Source organism: Setaria italica, chromosome III (assembly GCF_000263155.2).
Source record: "Setaria italica strain Yugu1 chromosome III, Setaria_italica_v2.0, whole genome shotgun sequence".
Classification (NCBI taxonomy): domain Eukaryota; kingdom Viridiplantae; phylum Streptophyta; class Magnoliopsida; order Poales; family Poaceae; genus Setaria; species Setaria italica.
Window position 1 is genome coordinate 49,733,522 of NC_028452.1, and position 19,443 is coordinate 49,752,964.

The following is a 19,443-nucleotide window of genomic DNA, read 5'->3' on the forward strand; positions in this document are numbered from 1 at the left end:
AGGGGGTGGGTTTTCTTTTGGGTTGCCGAGTGTTTGTAGTATAGCACTCGGGAAAGCATTGTTTTGCCGAGTGCTGGCACTTGGCAAAGATTTTTTTTAATTTTTCCCTTTTTCCTTCTTTTCTACAACGTTTTCTTCTATATTTGTTTTGATAAACTCAACAATACCTCATCAAATTCACTCAACAATATGTATTTGATTGTTCCACTCATATTATTCCATGATTTTATGTAGTTATAGCTCCAATTCAATTTATATCAATTAAAATTCTATAATTGCACTTAATACATTAAAATTATCAAACGGTTCCAAAAAATTACCAAAATTCCACATGAAATAATATATGTTCTCTATTACCTATACAAAAAGTTTTGTAGGCAAACCAAAACTCGACCGTCACTTTGACTCCAAATCTTATCGAATCCTTCTCAACGCTACTATTCTTCTTCTGAGATGCTTTGGTTTGTAAACATCGTATGTGACGAAATATGTGAAACCTTCTCAATTTTTTACCACAACCTCTACATATGATATCATCACATCATGATAAATCTTATGATTTTCAGACTTCGCTTGCTTTTTTTACAATTTAAAAATCATTTGGCCACACGTTCGTAGTCGTGTTTTCTTGAACAAGATGTTCGAAATTTCTTTTAATTTCATGGTTAAGGCCTCAAACTGGGCTAAATAACATGAATATCATTTTTCTACTCATTTTATTCTATAATTTGAATGACTTGTAGTTCAAATTTGACTTATACCAAAAATTTCCTTGAAATACAATTAATTAATTAAATATAGCAAACAAATCCAAAAAATATACCAAATTTTAACATCGAGTACCACATGTTGTATGTGGGAGTAGAAAAATTTTCAAGGTGAAAAGAGAAAAGAAAATTATTGTTTTGCCGAGTGTCAAAAAAACACTCGGCAAACCCCCCTCTTTGCCGAGTGTTTTTTTTTACACTCGGCGAACCTCCTCTTTGCCAAGTATTTTTTTTGTTTGCTGAGTGTTTTTAGGCAGACACTCGGCAAAGAGCTTGTTTGCCAAGTGCTCGGAAAAAAACACTCAGCAAATAAAAAACACTAAGGCCCCGTTTGTTTCGATGGAATTGAATTCCATCCTAATAATCATAATTTAGACACAAATTAATTAAGCTAATATAATTGTATGTGGAATATAGTTGTATATTATAGTTGGTGATATGGGAGAGATACTTGTATGCTGCACTTCTACTATAGAGAAGCGAGTCTAAGAGCGTGCTATAAGAATTGAATTCCATCTAATAACCATAATCTATAGAATCAATTTCCATCTCCCACCCCATGAATTTAAGATAGGCTTATATCTAAACTTTGGAAAGTTGTGGAATGCCACATTCCAACATAAATTAGCCTACTCCATAAATAGATTCCAATTCCTTGGACCCAAACGGGGCCTAAGTGAATTTCATCTTTCCGGTAGTGGATGAAACCTTGGCGCTTCTACTCCTCATTCGATCGATCATCAAGGACCTGCACTCTCATCGTAATTGTACACAAGTGAGTGTAATCTCGTTACTAAAGAAATGGGAAATACTCTACACCTTCTTTCCAGTAGGCTTGGGTAAGCCTACGGATATATGTAGTGTTGCTGTTCTTGAGGCCCAACTGAAGGCATATGGAAACTGCATGCTAATTGTCTGGGGCATGGCCACTAAGGCTTAAATACAGGAAACCAATATTCAGATAGATTGTGCTGTTTAATAATTATATCTCAAAGCATCATGCTTTTTCTGCTCCTCTTGTTGCGTTGAATATATATTTTTCTATCTCACGTGGCAACGCATGGGTACCAATAAACATATACTGTACACCTTCCAGATGGCTTGGGCACAGAAATAGGATCTATGTGTACCTGTCACCGAATAATCGAAAAGCTTACAATAACATACATGACATTTGACAATTCATATTATTTTTAAAAAATTATATAATTATCATTATTTTGTTTTGGCTTGTTTTTATTATTAAAGGTATTTTAAAGGCATGAAACCAGAGACGGCCTTTTCTCTGCCAGCCTGAACACCGGCCGCTCCTTGGGGCTCTGAAAACACGGTTTTCGTTCCGCGCGAGCTGGGGCTGCTTCGAGATGGGCAGGAGGAAGAAGAGGCACCCATGGGAAGGACGCCCGGCGTTAGGCGGCGCTCCGGCGAGCGCGGCGGAGGACCGGACCGGGATTGGAAAGTTTGCAAAAGCCCTCGGATTGGATCGCGACTATTGATCGCGATCCGATTATTTGCAAAATACCTCCTAGTTTTTGCAATTTAATTGGATCGCGGTCGCGATCCGATTATTTGCAATAGGACACCTGCTATTTTCACATAGCCTCCTGGTTTGGATCGGGTCCTCCCGCCCGTCCGGCGAAGGCGCCGCCGTGGTCCGCCCCCGCCGGAAGCGCGGCATTCGCAGGGTGGCCGAGCTCGCACCGCCTGGTATTGGGCACGGCGACCTCCAGCGGTGGTGGACCCGAGACGTGTTCGTGGAGAGATGCCACGCCCGCCTGGCCTCCGACGAGAATCGCGCGCAGCATCCGCCGCCTGTGCAGAAAAGCTGCTCGGTGATGATCCGGCGAAACTAGCCGCTGCCGTCGTCGGTCCTGATCCGGGAGATAGATCATGCGGTTGTGGTCAAAGCAGCAACGCACAGCGGTGAGCTCAGAGCTGCTTATTAGAGGTGATCTTTGCTGTCACTTGAAATTGTCAAGACAAATTCGATGACTGAATTTGCTCAGTCCCTAGTACTCCCAACTCCTTTTCCAACTTGCATAACACTGTTGCTTAATGCTCAAGCTGCATTCCGTCTTCACCTGACAGCAGGCCTTTTTTTCGACCTGATGTTCTTTTTAGCACTCAGTTGTCCGTGCTTTGTTTCTTGTACTGGATTGCGTCTTTCAATAGACTTCCTATTTGACAAATGATCAGTTTTTTGTATCTTATCAATTTTTGTATCTTATCAATTGATTGCAGAGGGAATGGAAGACGTTGAATCACTACAATGACAGCATAAATTAGGGCAAAACTCTGGTGCAATCTTAAGCTTTCATTGACCATAATAAAGTGGCGCAGGATAAACTATTCGAATCAAATATAACAGCGTCTCCATGCAGCACCGTAACAATGTTACAAACCAAAAAAAAAAGTAATTAACTGTGATGACTTGCTGACAGGAACTGAATCTCAAGCAACAGTAGCATGAATCTCTTAGTCAATGTATTTCAAACTACAATGCAGCAGGATATCTCAGCACCTAAGTAGATGTTGCTCTTTTGTCCATGTAAGTGGCTTCTTCATGGTATATTTGACAATATCCTTTTGGCAACACTCGGAATTGGAAGTCCAGTGATCTTCTGTGATACTTCGCTTAGAAATCATGAGCTTCAGAGCACAGAAATGATAGATGGAAGAATTATGGTACCTTCTTCTGGAAGACCTGAATCAAACAATCAGCGAGCAGGTGAGTGCCCATGGGAAGGCCAATATGTTTATAGAGTAGCCTCTAAAAGAAAAAAATATAGATATTTTCAGCAATATAAGATTATATTTCATTCCTGAAGCTGAGCATATTGTACTGTACCTTTTGAAAAGCTATTGCCTTTGCCGGCAAGCTATTAGCAACATGTATGGGTGAAAGATCATACATCAAGTTAGTGAAACCCTTGCCTGCCTGTGAACTTGTTCTGAACTTGTGATGGCCCTGAAAGTGAGGTGCGTCTATACGTCGCAAGAGGCGACAAAAAAAGAATCATCACCTCAAGCATTGGAGCAGGGTGCGGATATTTAAATTAGCATCATGAGTCAATAGGAAAGTGGTATGGGTCGCTAATAGCAAATAGAATAGAGATTCGGTGCATGCATGCAAACATGACAAAATTGATGACATCAATGCAAATTAAATTCCGAGTACACTAATGAATTGCTTACATCAAGATCTTCAAAATAAGATCCCACTTAACTATATTTCGATAGTATTTTAAAAAATTATTATTTTTAATACATAATAATTAATTCTAGTTACTACAAACAAATAATTAAACATCGTAAACAAATGATTAAACATGACGAACAAAATAATAGCAGAATGTGAACTAAAATAATTAGAATCATGAACAATTTATTGTATAGAACATAATAGAAAATGGATATCACGAAATAAATAAGTACGCATTACAGAACAAAAATATAATCTTAGAATAAATTATATGAGTTTACAAAATAAGATGTGTATAGTTCGAACCAAGTATATGAACCTATAGAACAAAACATCTATACACGTCGAATAAATTATACGAACTCACAGAACAAAAATGTATAAACCTAGAACAATTTATATAAACTTACACAACAAATCATCAAACAGTGTTTTTCTCTGACAACAAATCAGCCACCAAACAGTGTTTTTCTCTCACAACAAATCATCCATTTCAGCTTTTCAGCCAGCTTATAAGCTGAAGCGAACAGCCCCGTGCACATCTTGTTACGCTGCAAAAGAGCGCTGGCCCACCGTGGCGCCACGTGGGCCTGTAGGAAGATGAAGCCCGTGTTGTCCAAATTTACCCCTTTTATTTTTTACGTTTTGCAATTTTCTTTTCAGCTCGGCACTCGAGAGTTGAGTGAGTTGAGACTCTCGAATCAGCAAGGTTCCTTAACCGACCATGTGACCTGAAGTCGAAGGTACTACACAAAGTTCACTAATTTAATGGCACACACAAGCTAGGGAGTCTTTCAGTAAAAGTCATGGCAGCAGGTTAGTGGCAAATCACCTTAGCATGATTCTTTTCTGAAAAAAAAAACTACTTGACCATGATTAGAGAGGGTACTTAACTTGCAAGTGCATCTGCCAAGCCAACCCCCAACTTGTCCAGAAAAAAAGTTACACGGTACCGTTGCATGCACTTCAAATCAGGCAGGCATGTAGAACATTTGTCGATACGAGCTAGCAAGATCAGTTCCAAGTGCCCGTTTCCAGCTTAAACTCGCTGCCCCTTCCAAGTTGCTGCTGCAGAGTGTGCCAAAAGAAAAAAGCACAAAAAAATCTAAGAAGCTGGTAGTCTCTGCGTCACCTTCCTGACCTCATTGCTTATAATTGCTTGCAGCTGCAGATCACAGTGGTTGGTGGGCCGTTGGGGCAAGCATGCGTGAAGAATCTTTGCAACTTTTTAGTCTGATCTGATAAGCTTTCTGAAGATGTTTTAGATTTTTCTCACAACGTTTGACCATTTATCTTATTTAAAAAATTATATAAATATTATTTGTTCTGGTTGTGACTTGCTTTACCGTTAAAGGTATTATGAACTTAACTTATCTTTTTATGTATTTGCAATATATTTTTGAGTTAAAGTATTATGAACTTAACTTATTTTTTTATGTATTTGCAATATATTTTTGAATAAGATGAATGATCAAATACCATAAGAAAAATCAACAGCGACAAATATTTTAATACGCAGGGACTACCAGCGTAGTCGTCCTGGCACAGCGGTTTAGCTGATACGTTCACACACGCATCGCCTCCCCGGCCGGAGAGATAAGCTCGTGGGACGATCACGAACTCGATTTGATAACTCGATCTCTGACGATACCCCCAGCCTACCAACTCATTACTACTTTACGACTGGATCTGAAAATTCTGAATCATTGTTGAATATGGAGCAGCAACGTGCAAGAACAGGTTGGATAGGTCAAGTCCTGGCTAGGAAGAACACACGACAGCCTGACAGGGAAACTTAAGTTGTAACCACGCTGGGGTGGTCACCGTTGATTCTCCTTTGGATAAGCCAAGCTCTGGATGGCCACCGGTCACCGCCCCGCTTGTCCTGGCTTCTGGTCCCTGGCCGCTTTTGGTGTCTGCATCCTCTGCAGCATCATGCAGCTTCGGTCTTGTTTAGTTCCTAATTTGAAAGTATCAAAGTTAGAATTTTGCTATAAATATGCAACTGTAGCATTTCGTTTGTATTTGTGAATTATTATCCAAACATTAACTAATTAGGCTTAAAAGATTCGTCTCGCAAAGTACAACAAAACTGTACAATTAGTTTTTAATTTCGTCTACATTTAGTACTCCATATATGTACCGTAAGTTTGATGTGATGGGGAATCTTCTTTTTTACATAGGTCAAGGTTGGGATTTTAGGGACTAAACAGGCCTTCTTCTTTCAGGCTTTCAGCTCACTCTTTCTTTTTTTGAAACGAAAGGCGTGGCAGTGTCGTCAGGCGCGGGCGGTCGACGGTGAGACGTGAGACGACGAGACCTGATGGTTGCTGACTGACAGGATGGCGAGGGGTTAGCCTTAGGAGCGCGGGGCGTGTCGTCCATGCATGCAATGGCCGGGAACCGCCTGATTTGATTAGCAAGCAATCAGCGGCTTCCGGAAGGAAGGGGACATCGTGACCATTTTCCTGCCGAGTTCCCACACCATATCAAAAGCTCAAGCTCTCGGCAGAGACGACCACTAAGCAAAACTCCCTTGCTCAGGCCTCAGATAATCGTATCGTAACACAACTCTAGATGAGTATTCCCTTCATGCGGGAACACGTGCAGATATGGATTCTAGAAGAAGAAAAAAAACACGTGCAGATGCAAAGACCAAATATGAATTGACCCTAGTAGGTTGATGACGCGTTCGCAACTAATAAGCAGCAGGAGTCCTCTTGACTCTTTAGTTCTGACGGGATCTGATGATGGCGGGAAGGGAAGGTCAGGCTAATCTGAAGATAGATACAGACAGGTCAAGGTTGCTCGGTAACCACCAAGCAGCGGATGGCCTGGCTTGGCCATGGTCGTCTCCTAGGCTCGTAGTAGCTCCTACCTCTGCTGCTGCCGCGCAGCCATTCTTGCCTGAAACCTTCGCCGGCGGTTGGCAGCAACGACTTGCCGACTTGACTGTCGAGAGTCATGGGGAGCGTCAGTGCCACACTGACACACGAGACACAAGGATTATTGCCGCTACAATTGTGTCATGTTGCTGCTACCGCTTTCGGCATCTCTGTCCATCGACCTGCCGTTTTGGAAGGGAAAAAAAAAAGCCGCTCTCGCACGTTCCGTTCCAAGACGCCACCATCCACAGCTGTACACACATCCAAATCGACGATCGAGTGACGTCTCGTTCACTACTACTGCTGCTCTGGAAGATGCATGGAATGGATGGAGCTCGGATGATCAGTCTCTGCTGAGCTTTTAGGCGCTCGTGTTGCAGTCCCTGTCTCAACTTCTGAACCGTTCAAGATCAAACCGATCAGAGGAGTAAAAGCATCCTCCATGGAGCCATAGCGCTGTCGCTTAGCGTTCAGTTCAGGCGGCGCCTCCATGTCCATGGTCCCGTCCCTGGACGAACGGCGCCGACGAAAGCAACCATTTTTTTTTCTGGGAGGTGCTACCGCAGGCAAGAAGCCAGCCTCAACAATTGTATTAATGCGAGAGTGTTGCATGCAAGATTTGGGAAGGAAGAGAAAAGGACAGCGACATGTCTAGTTTACAATGTTCCTAAAAAGCAACCATTTTTATTTCTGCCTGCACTGAACTGATTGACTGACCTAGTATCAAATTGGGAGCAGCGGCTACAACTTTTTATTTTTTAAAAAAGAAAGATTTTTAAGCAGCGGCTACATGAACACGTGGTCAGTTGGCGCTCCACGCTTGGACACGATCAACAAGCGATCAAGCGGCACGGATTACCAGAAAAGAAATCAGAACAAGATCAGGGGGCGAAGGAGGAGGGGAATGATGGAGGAGATCAGGGAGGCCGGTCAGGCAGCTCGAGCTGAATCAGCAGCTCACCTGCAAGAAGGGGACCTCGTGAGCTGCCACTTGTCCTTCCTTCTTCTTCTTCCCCACCACCAACATTTTCCTGCCAAATTCCACACGAGCACAAATCGAAACTCCCTTCCTTCTCTCTCTCTCTCTCTCCCGACCAGCAAGCCAGGAACGCACACAGAGACTGAGACACGCCGGGGACCAGGTCGAGGACAAGCTGTTGCTGTGGATCGGCTGGTTCTTCCCTACTCATTCATTGCACCCATCACCCATGCCATCATAGCACCATAGTTCACCACCACCACAAGTCCAGAATTCCACAAGCTTATTATACCTACCTCACTCCCCGGCTCCCATGGCGTTCCTGTACAGGCTCCTCAAGTGCCGGCGCAATGCCGCCGCCGCCGTCGCTAGCGCCGCCTTCCTCCTGCTCGTCCTCGTCCTCTCCGTCCTCCTCGCCGCCGCGCGCCGCGACGGCGACGCGGCGGGGACGATGGTCTTCTTCTCCGGCGCTTCTCCCGCGATCTCGGCGGCGCCTCCCTTGCTGCTGCTGCTGGGCGGCCAAGAGGAGGGGACGAGCTGCGAGGCGGCGCTGCGGTCGCTGCCGGACCACGGCTCGCGGTGCCGGTACCTGTCGTGGCAGGGGCACCCGCCGTGCGCGCCGGGGGCGTACGTCGACTACCTCCGGCTCTTCTACTGCGACTTCGGCCGCGCGCCGTGGCTGGGCGCCGGCGCGATGGCGCTGTGGCTGCTGGTCCTCTTCTACCTCCTCGGCGACACGGCGTCGCGCTACTTCTGCGCGTCGCTCGAGGGGCTCTCGGAGGCGCTGCGCCTGCCGCCGGCCATCGCGGGCGTCACGCTCCTCTCGCTCGGCAACGGCGCGCCCGACGTGCTCTCCAGCGTCGTCGCGTTCGCCGGCACCGGCGGTGGCGGCGGAGGCGACGCCGGGGACGTCGGGCTCAGCAGCGTGCTCGGCGGCGCGCTGTTCGTGTCCACGGTCGTGGCCGGCGTCGTCGCCGTCGTCGCGGAGAGCCGGGGGGAGGTCGTGATCGAGCGGCGCGGGTTCGTGCGCGACGTGTGCTTCCTGCTCGTGGCGCTGTGCTACCTCCTCGCCGTGCTGCTCGCCGGCACCGTCACCGTCTGGGCCGCCGCGTCGTTCCTCTCCCTCTACGCCGCCTACGTCCTCATCGTCTGGTTCTCCCACTGCTGCGCGGCCGCCAGAGCGGAGGACGACGACGACCCGCTCCTGGAGGACGGCAAGAAGCCCGCCGCCGCCGCGAACAATTCCTCCGACGTCCTCGCCGCCCCTCTCCTTCTCGACGTCCACGGCGACGGCGGCGCAGCACCTCCGCTCCCCATCTCCTTCAACAAGTCTACCACTTCCCCGCCGCCGGAGAAAACCTTCTCCCAGCGCGCCATGGACGCGCTCCAGTCGCCGCTGTACCTCCCGCGGCGCCTGACGATCCCGGACATCACCGCGCACCGGTGGTCCAAGCGCTACGCCGTGGCGTCCGCCTTTCTCTCCCCGCTCCTCCTCGCCGCCACCTCTTCCCCCACCAGCCCCGCCGCGCTCTTCTCCGCCTTGGCGGCGGGTGCCCTCCTGGCCGCCGCGGCTGCCCACACAACAACCTCCACCTCCCCTCCTGAGACCCGGTGCGGGCGCCTCCCGTGGCTCGCGGGCGGGTTCCTGATGTCGGTGCTCTGGTCCTACCTCCTAGCCCGCGAGCTCGTCGCCCTTCTCGTGGCGATCGGTCTCGTCGCCGGCGTGAAGGCGAGCGTGCTGGGCGCGACAGTGCTGGCGTGGGGGAACTCGCTGGGGGACCTGGTGGCGGACGTGGCGATGGCCATGCACGGTGGCGCCGGCGGGGCCCAGACGGCCGTGTCGGGCTGCTACGCGGGCCCGGCGTTCAACACGGTGGTGGGCCTGGGCCTGTCGCTCACGATGGCCGCCGGGGCCCGGTACCCGCGGCCGTACGCGATCCCGGCGGACGCGTCGGCGTACCAGGCCGCGGGATTCCTTGCGGCGGCGCTGGTGTGGGCCATCGTGGTGCTCCCCGCCCGCGGGATGCGGCTCGACCGGGTGCTCGGGGTCGGCCTCCTCGTCGTCTACCTCGCGTTCATCGCCGTCAGGCTGGTCTCGCTCGGAGGGTCTTGATCTTTTTCTTTTGCTATTATTTAATCATTAATTTTGGGGTGGTTGTATATTATCATATATAATTGGGTGGTGGTGATGGTCGATTTATTGGAGCGTCGTCAATTTTTTGTTGGATTGGATATGATGCATGGAGAGCTGTTGATCGATGATGATGATGTACCATGCCAAGAACTTCTCTCTTCAAATCAAATGTACATGTATAGCGTATTAATTAAATGGTGTTTTTATGTAAGTTGTTGATCGATTATATAAGTTGACTTTTTAAATGTTAAAATTAGGCACTGATTAAGACTGCGAGGTTAATTATTTTCTCAACTGTTTTTTTAAACGGCATTATTTGTTTCTCGACTCCTGCTTTTCGAAATCCGGATTAGTTCACTTATAGTTGCATATGTTTTGTTGGTTGATGAGACCCAAATGATTTAGAGAATGAAGAGCCAAATATCATCGATCATGATGATAATGACATGTGAGTAGCCAGTAGATCGATGAAGCTAGCCTTAATTAGGATGTCTCACAATATGTCTGTCGGCATGGACATTATTTGATAGGCAAGCCTGATGACGACACTGCTTGCATGCATCTTGTCTCTTGTTGCTGCATTCATACATGCATGTGGATGAGTTATATGCATTGCTCTTATTGTTGGGTCCCTGGTCCGGTGTGCATGCATGTACGTGTCGATCGGCCGAGTGACATCTTTCCTTCTTCTTCTTCTTTTTTCCATGCTTCGTAATTTTTGTATGCAAACGCTAAGCATATCTTAATACATGTTCAGGTTGGCAATTTGCGGAGGAACGAGTGTGTTTGTATGACCAAAGGTTTTAGATAAGACCAGAGCAAAGGCTCAATCATCTAGTACCGCATGCATTGACATTGTTGGCGCAATGGAGAACCGGGAAAAGGAGAGCTGTTTCATGAACAACACAAAGAATCGAACGATTTGTGTGAAATATAAAAATATTAAAGCAGACATAGCAAGCACGCCAGTGGTCTATGGTGCAATGTTCTTTTGCATTTTCCTTTCTGCACTTTTCAGCAACCGCATACGTTTATTTTGTACCCAATACTAAGTCTTCTTCCATCTTCGTTACAGGTCCAGACAGTCTTAGACTCTTAGTCCTAAACAGCATGCATGTCCTTCTTTTCTGAGACTCTGGCAACTGGATGAAATTGTTCTGATTGGGAGAAGAATTGCTCTCTCCCATAATGTACAAATGATCATGGCGGTCCTCCATGCTGCGCTCTAGGGGTACCATGCAGCAGCTCCCTAGTTCGGTCCCGGATCTCGAGGGCGCTGCGCTGTCGCGATTCCGAAATGATCTGCCTATCTTTCAGTTCGGTCCTCCAGCTGCATTATTGCCACGCCCGTCCTGCAGGTACATGTTTGCGGCAGCGGAGAGATGGGCATGACGGCATGCATGGGCTGATGGCGCGTGGCGTCAACTGGGCTGGGCACCACCCCTCCCGCTTGATCCTCATCTTTTCTCGAATGCTACACAGGTACTGTCAACGAACTGCGTGCATATACTATACTGTATATGTCATGCACTGATGCAGCACGTATTCTAATTTAGTCTAGGTTCGGGTTTAATAAAAATTGGATCATACTATTATATAATTTTAAAGGGCTGAGTTGGATTGTGAAGAAGACATGTTAGGTGCGTAACATGCATCACGATACATATAAGAAAGAGCAGTAGATCATCCATCTCTGACGATATAGGTCATTGTATACAGTATACTGCCACTGCGTATCAGAGACACCTGCACTACAGTCTACATGTGCTCAACGGTCACTGCGATTTCTCCTCTTACAAAAACCACATTATATAATTTATTTTTAAGCCCGTCCGATATGATGGGATCCTCTCGCATGGATCTCGCTTACTTTGCAAGTGTCCATCCACGAGCAAGGCTAGCTGGGCTAGGCATCTGAATCTGCAATCCATCGACGAGACAAGACATGCCAGCCAGCAGGAGCAGCGGCTCCCAACGACCACCGACCGGCCCATCCATATCGTTCTTCGTACAATAGATACAATCAACAGGATCCGATCATGGTCAGAGAATGGCCGGTGTGATTATATTCGAGATTGCATACTACCGCTGGCAGTGGCAGTGCCATCAGCAGCAGCAGCGCTGGAACGAGTGATGAGCCTGCTGCATGCGACAGGGGAGCACGAGCTCGATCCTAGTCCTGCAAGCGTGCGGTGGGCACACGTGATGGATGGATGGATGGGAAGGCGATCTCAATTATTATTTTGATTGCCCCCCCCACCAGCCGAGTGGTCGGATCATCGACCACCACTTCTTTCTTCACCATCGGCCAGGCACCATGCATGCCTGCTCCTGCCAGCAGATATATGTGTACTCCCTCTGCTTCAAATTTTAGATCATTTTGATTTTTCTTAGTTCATAGATGTTTGTATGCACCTAAATATAGTGTAGGTCTAGATACATATAAATATATACGAACCTAGAAAAGCTAAAACGACATACAATTTGGAACGGAATTTCGAACATAGGGAGTACAAGACAAGAAAAGAAAGTAAAAGAAAAAAACAAAAGATAACAAAAGAAGAAGAAATGAATAGGATTATAAGAAAAAAAGAAGAAATGAATAGGATTATAAGAAAAAGATTTGAAGATAAGTAAATAATAGAAAATAAACATGGAATGGTTGTGGACACGAAATTTAGGCCTGAAACTAATGGGGGCTCCTGTCTTGCTTCCGTGTGCCAGATAGGGAGGATGGATTAGAAGTCCGTTAAGCCCACAACCACCTCTTCTTCCTCACCGCTTCCTCTTCTTCCCCACGAGACTCCACCACCCGCCCCTTCGTCCGCCGCTACCCCCTCCAACCCGCCCGGTGGCGCTCCTCCTCACCCTCGCCGCCACCCCCTTCCATCGAAGAGTCACCTTCTTCCCGAGCCTTCCCCTTCCCGCCACCACCTCCACTACCCCGGCCGGTGGCAGCGAGCCGCGCCGCCCGTCCACCAACCACCGCTGCCCTTTGGCCTGTTCTTCTGTTGACACCAGTTTTTTACCAGAGTCAACCGTTGTGGATAAAGTTCTGACAGCCGATGAAGGAGGGAGAAAAGGGTACGTGGATGTAACTGTAGTTGATCAGGATTCTAGAATCCGATGGAAGACCAGGTGGGCCCAGTTTGAAGTGAAATCGACTCCACCGAATAAGGGAAAGCGTGGAGATTTATCTTTAGTAGTTCTTAAAAATAGCTATAATAGTCATGTCGTAATCGACTAGGATTTTAACTTACTTCAAGCTATAAATCTAAACCAATGAGCCTTGTAAATAATCATCAATCAATCAAATACAACCTTTCGACGCAACACCACCAAAACTCTAAGAGTAGGAGTAGAGTAAATTCGACGAGTTCCTTCTAGTGCGCAAGGCTGCATCGGCTTTGATCTCAGGCGAGCTTGTAAGTACCATCATCTGATCATTATGACCTCTATCAAAACTTTCTAAGTTAAGTTTTATATTCTGATATTGTTGTGTGGCTAGTTATCGAGTTATTTTAGATTGCAAGTAGAATTTTGCAAGCTTTGTTCAATATTCTACTTGTCTTCGATGTTGCTCACAGTTATCGAGTTTGCTTAGATCTATCAGGTTGTCTTTATCGGCTCCTTGGTTGTTCCTGAGCGCTCACAGTTATCGAACGGCTAGATCTGGCTAGTTTGTCTTCATCACCTCCCTTACCTTATTTAGACGTTCATAGTTATCAGATCGTATCGGCTGGTAGACTTTGCATTCTTTTATTGCTTTACATATGCTAGGTCCGATAGATCTTTACCCCTGCCCCTCGTATTGCTAACCATCAGGCCCCTGATATCAGCACGCTATTGTTGAAAGCCGATGTTTCAGTCGAGTCTTATCTGTATCTCACGAGAGCATGATGATGTCATTGAGCCAATAGGGGCGTGTATGAGGACTTGCTACGGCGAGCTCGTCTAGTTGAGTTAATGGGCCAAAATTAATGCCCTTTCACTGTGTTACCTTGTCTAAGTTCAATTACACGGTCATGACATTGATTAAATTTTGTTAGCTTAATTAGCTTGTAAGCGGTAGGAAAGAGGTCCTTATTTGTTGTGCTCTAATCTTTTAGGTTAATAGATTGATGTCAATGCCTTCTCATTCGTGTTATCTTGTCTAAGTTCAATTACACTTATCAAGACATTAGATCTATTACCTATCTAATGCGTGCATGGTTAACAAGGGTTCTATTTTATAGCTGTTGTGTTACAATGCTTTATCTTATCCCGTCGGCTGACATAGCCGATGGCGCATGCCATTAATATTTTATTTATTTACACCGCATGTTTACATTAAATATCTATTTGTCGTGGTGTTTATTCCAAGAACGCCTACCATGAGTTTGAAAGGTTTCGCCGCCGATTGGCTAAGAAATTTAATGTTTACCTTTTCAATTTTCAGGTCAAATTGACCGGCACGAACGAGCCGATTTGGAGCTTGCACTAGAGTTAAGCAGATCTCCTAGGTCCTCTGTGTTGTTCAACGCAGAAGCCTGAGGTTCAGATTTTGCGTCAATACCTACCTAATCTGGCGATGCTCCTCCTCACCCTCACCACCGACCACTACCCACCGGATGGCCAACCCTGCCCGGCCGGCAGCACTCCCACACCGCCTCGCCTCCGCCGACGGCCAACCCACGACCTCCGTCCCCGCCGGCCTTCCTTTCTAAGGCTGGTGGGCATTGGAGCCCCCCCTCCCCCGACACCCCAAAACCCTAACCCTAAGGTCTTCCGACCTCGACCACCACCGTTGTCGCCAGCCGCTCCCGCCCACAACCCACCCCTCCGACCTCAGGCACCGGAGGAACGACAGCAAGGTGGATGGCGGTGGCGCATGAGGACAAGCAGAAGCTAGGGTGTGGGGAGGAGAAGAGATCGGCCGATACATCTGGTGTGCACTAATATTAAAGCACCGGAAGCCATATTAAGGGCAAGTACATTGGTGTCGTCTAATAGGCGGTCTCATGCATTGACACGTAATCTTGAGACGATTTAACAGGCAACCTGGGTTGTCTATAAGTTGTTTGGTAGTGGTATATAATTTCTTAATATGTGCATTAGAAAAATAAAATATTATGAGTTGCATGGCAACAATAACTTGTACAATGGTTGTTAAGTTGTCTCGTAGTCCTACAATTTAGCTCATGAGGTGGTTGTTTCGCAAAGCAACGACCTCCTTCTCTCTCCTCGCTCTCTCTCCTTCATATCATCAAAAATCTTACGTGGCACTGCATGAGACGACCTATGAGACCGCTGACGTGCAGAAATGTACTTGCCCTAAGATTGGCGAAACTAACCGGGTTGTTTTTTCTCGGCCCGGCCAGTTCGCCTGTTGCTGCAATGCGGCCCAGCCCACAAAAACACTATCCCATTCTCTCCCCTCAGATGTCTCAGGCACCCCCGCCGCTACTTCTCCAGGGGCGACCGGCGATCCCCATCTTCCCCGGCGGCCGGTAAGCTTTCCCCAGCTCGGCGAGCGCTGCACACCTCTCTCGCGCTCATCCCCTCACCTACTTCTCCTCTTGTCCATTCGAAGCGGTATGGACGACCCCAAGAGGAGCGCGGCGGCGGCGCCCTCCCTGCCCGACGACGCCCTCGTGGAGATCCTCTCCCGCGTCCCCGCCAAATCCCTCTGCCGTTTCAAGTGCGTTTCCAAGGCCTGGTGCGATCTCATCGCCGACCGCCTCCGCTGCAAGAGGCTCCCCCAAACCCTCGAGGGCTTCTTCTACGCCTACGACGGCGACGACGACGAGGAGATACACGGCGGCGACTGCGACGATGGCAGTGGCAAGGGTGACGGCGGCGGCGGCGTGAGCCCGGGTCACGTCGCCCGCGGGCGCTTCATCAACACGTTGGGTAGATTCGTGCCCCTCGCTTCCTACTCCTTCCTGCTGGAGCAGCTCGGAGTTGAGACCATCTGTCTCATGCGTTCCTGCAACGGGCTCCTCCTCTTTGGGCACAGAAGGGATTCGGACACCTACGATTCACTGGGCTATATCGTGTGCAACCCCGCCACCGAGCAATGGGTGGCCGTGCCCAGCTCCGGCTGGAAACCTTTCTCCCTATGGGATTGGGATGAGAGCGAGGACTCGGACTCGGACTCCGACAATGAATCATCTAACTGTAGGTTCACCTATTTGATCTTCGACCCTGCTGTGTCCGCGCACTTTCAGTTGGTCGAGTTCTGGTCAGGCGATGCTGTATGCGTGGAGGAGGTGCACACCTACTCATCTGAAACTGGGGTATGGTGTAAGAAGACAAGTGAGTGGAGTTCAGATGAGGCCGTATCATTCTTTGCTGGAAGCGCCTTTGTCAGTGGCATGCTGCATTTCAGCGTCACCAACTTTGATACGCACCAGGAGCAGATAGTTGCAGTTGATGGGGAAGGGAAGAGGTGTAGGATCATCGTCGGGCCAGAGAAGAGTTGTGATGCTGTTTTTATTGGTCAATCCAAAGGATGCCTGCATTACCTGAGTCGACGTACAGACAGCACTAGCAAGATGACTGAACTGTCCATTTGGGTTCTTCAGGAGTACAATACAGAAGATTGGGTTCTGAAGCACAGGGTGACCTTTTTGCAGCTGTTTGGAAGAATGAGTTGCCGAGATCAAGACTACAATGTGGTTGCCATTCACCCAGATCGTGATTTGATCTTCTTTCTTCAGCACTGGGACCTGCAACTGAAATCATATGACATGGATAGCAAGGAAGTGTGTACTCTCCGGATTCTAAGGGTGGGCCCTCAGCATATTTTCCCATATGTTCCCTATTTTGCGGAGTCAACGGCTGTTGCTTGTAAGCACTGAAATTGTGCCTTGTGACTTTGTGAGGTACTGGTCAAATTTGATGTTCCAAGAATGGAGCACAGGTGCAGCTATTAACATAAATATATCTATAGAATTAGGTATCTGAAGGTACTTCAATGTATTCCTTCTCGTACATTTTGTCCATTTGCGGCATTCGTGTAAGTTAGCACTACATATGTATGCAATTGCCTAAGTTGCGCAATGTATGATGTTTGGAGTTCAAGTTAAAAGTTCAAACTGGGCACTTTGTGTTTGCAGAATCATATTTGTTGCATGCACTTTCTTTACTTTTCTTTTTCATGCCACTGGGTGTTCATGAACTGTGAATATTTGTTTGCTCGCCCTATATATGTTTTCTTGTGCTGAAAGGATATATCTTCCTCGATGTTGCCAGCAATACATGGTATTGCAAAATTCAAATTTAAATTGTGTGATAACATCAAAAACTGCCTACCTTCGTTTACACTGTTGAAGAGTAGGTAGAACCTTTTTAATTGGATAGTTTGGACTGGGCAGATCTTACCTGTAGGTCATGTTCACCTGTGTCTATGATAACAGCTCTATGAAAAATGACTACAGTATTTAGAGGTGGCACTTTCACAACTACTTGGTTTAAAACTTTACAAGTTAACTTCATCTCCAACATTGTACTTGTGAACTTCCAGGACTTTCAACGGAATCTCAAATGCCAAACAGATTCATAATTTATTCGTATATGTTCACAAACTGTGCATGATCTCACAAGTAATGTTGCTTACATTCAGAGTATTACATTTGCTTGTCGTTGTACCTGTACCTCGGATATGCAGATGCGGCTTGTAAACTAGGTTAACTGGACCTGATATCCTCCCGCCTGTTGCTGCAATGCGGCCCAGCCCACAAAACACTATCCCATTCTCTCCCCTCAGATCTATCAGGCACCCGCGCCGCTACGTCTCCGGCGGCGCCCGGCGATCCCCATCGTCCCCGGCGGTGGGTAAGATTCCCCAGCCCGGCGAGCGCTGCACTCCTCTCTCACGCTCATCCCCTCACCTACTGCTCCTCCTGTCCATTCGCAGCGGCATGGACCACCCCAAGAGGAGCGCGGCGGCGGCGCCCTCCCTGCCCGACGACGCCCTCGTGGAGATCCTCTCCCGCGTCCCCGCCAAATCCCTCTGCCGTTTCAAGTGCGTCTCCAGGGCCTGGCGCGACCTCATCGCCGACCGCCTCCGCTGCAACAGGCTCCCCCAAACCCTCGAGGGCTTCTTCTACGTCTTCGACGGCGACGATGAGACGCAGGGCGGCAGCAGCGATGCCGGCGGCGTGAGCCCGGATCGCGCCGTCCACGGGCGCTTCATCAACACGCTGGGTAAACCCTCGCCCCTCGCGTCTTTCTCCTTCCTGGGGAAGGTGCCGGGGATCGAGGAATTCGGTCTCCTGCGCTCCTGCAACGGCCTCCTCCTCTTTGGCCACAGAAGGGCTGGAGATTCCTATGATTCACTGGGCTACATCGTCTGCAACCCCGCCACCGAGCAATGGGTGGCCGTGCCCAGCTCCGGCTGGGGACCTGATTACAATGACGAGAGTGAGGACTCTGACTCCGACACTGAAACTAGCTGTACTTTCACCTATTTGGTTTTCGATCCTGCCGCGTCCTCGCACTTTCAGCTGGTACAGTTCTGGGTCGACGATACTTCGCGCGTGGAAGCGGTGCACACCTACTCCTCTGAAACTGGGGTATGGTGTGAGAGGCTAAGCACGTGGGGTGATGATTTCGTAGCATTCTTTGCAGGAAGCGCCTTTGTTGGTGGCATGCTGCATTTCAGTAACACCAGCTATTTCGGATGGGAAATAGATCAGGAGCTAATAGTTGCAGTTGATGGGGAAGGTGGGATTTGTAGGGTCATCAGTGGGCCGCAGAAACTTTGTGATGTTGCTTTTGTTGGTCAATCCCAAGGGCGCCTGCATTACATGAATCAACATGGAGACAGCACAGGCGACATGACTGGGCTGTCCATTTGGGTTCTTCAGGACTATGACACAGAAGAATGGGTTCTGAAACACAGTGTGACCTTTATGCAGCTGTTTAGAAGAATGAGTTGCCGAGTTCAGTATGACTATAGTGTGATTGCCATTCACCCAGATCGCAATCTGATCTTTTTCTTTCAGCACTGGAACCTGGAACTGAAATCATATGACATGGATAGCGAGGAAGTGTGCACCCTCCACACTCTAGGGGTTTGCCCCCATAATATTTTACCATATGTTCCCTATTTCGCAGAGTCATCGGCCCTTGCTGGTAAGCACTGAAATTGTGGCTTGTGAGGTACTAGACAAATTTGACGTTCCAAGTGTGGATCACAGGAGCAGCTAGCAACATAAACATATCTGTAGAATTAGGTATCTGATGGTACTTCAATGTATTCCTTCTTGTGCATTTTGTCCACTTGCGGCATGCGTGTAAATTAGCACTACATATGTATGCAATTGCCTAAGTCGCGCAATGTATGATGTTTCAACTTCAATCAAGTTAAAGTTCAAATCCCGCACTTTGTGTTTCTAGAATCATATTTGTTGTATGCACTTTCTTCACATTTTTTCCCCATGCCACTGGGTGTTTACTGACTAACTGTGAATATTTGTTTCCTCACCCCT

General features: G+C 47.7%; 3 protein-coding genes across 4 annotated transcripts; all 3 read left to right on the forward strand.

The window, feature by feature from the left end:
• Nucleotides 1-7,726: 7,726 nt before the first annotated feature.
• LOC101753490 (cation/calcium exchanger 1) lies at nt 7,727-10,193 on the forward strand. Its single transcript, XM_004963185.3, has one exon. It carries the CDS (start codon nt 8,147-8,149, stop codon nt 9,944-9,946), a length of 1,800 nt encoding a protein of 599 aa, XP_004963242.1. The 5' UTR covers nt 7,727-8,146; the 3' UTR covers nt 9,947-10,193.
• Nucleotides 10,194-15,326: 5,133 nt separating this feature from the next.
• On the forward strand, nt 15,327-17,083 carry LOC101753905. Its single transcript, XM_004963186.2, has 2 exons — nt 15,327-15,456; nt 15,540-17,083. Exons 1-2 carry the CDS (start codon nt 15,344-15,346, stop codon nt 16,807-16,809), a joined length of 1,383 nt encoding a protein of 460 aa, XP_004963243.2. The 5' UTR covers nt 15,327-15,343; the 3' UTR covers nt 16,810-17,083.
• Nucleotides 17,084-17,623: 540 nt separating this feature from the next.
• Nucleotides 17,624-19,356, forward strand: LOC101754304 (F-box/kelch-repeat protein At3g23880). Of its 2 annotated transcripts, none has more exons than XM_012844656.2 (2): nt 17,624-17,781; nt 17,868-19,356. In XM_012844656.2, exon 2 carries the CDS (start codon nt 17,872-17,874, stop codon nt 19,096-19,098), a length of 1,227 nt encoding a protein of 408 aa, XP_012700110.1. In that variant the 5' UTR covers nt 17,624-17,781; nt 17,868-17,871; the 3' UTR covers nt 19,099-19,356. The 2 variants fall into 2 exon arrangements, with proteins under 2 accessions (XP_012700110.1, XP_004963244.1); XM_004963187.2 differs by having other exon boundaries at nt 17,625-17,785; nt 17,868-19,353.
• Nucleotides 19,357-19,443: the final 87 nt, after the last annotated feature.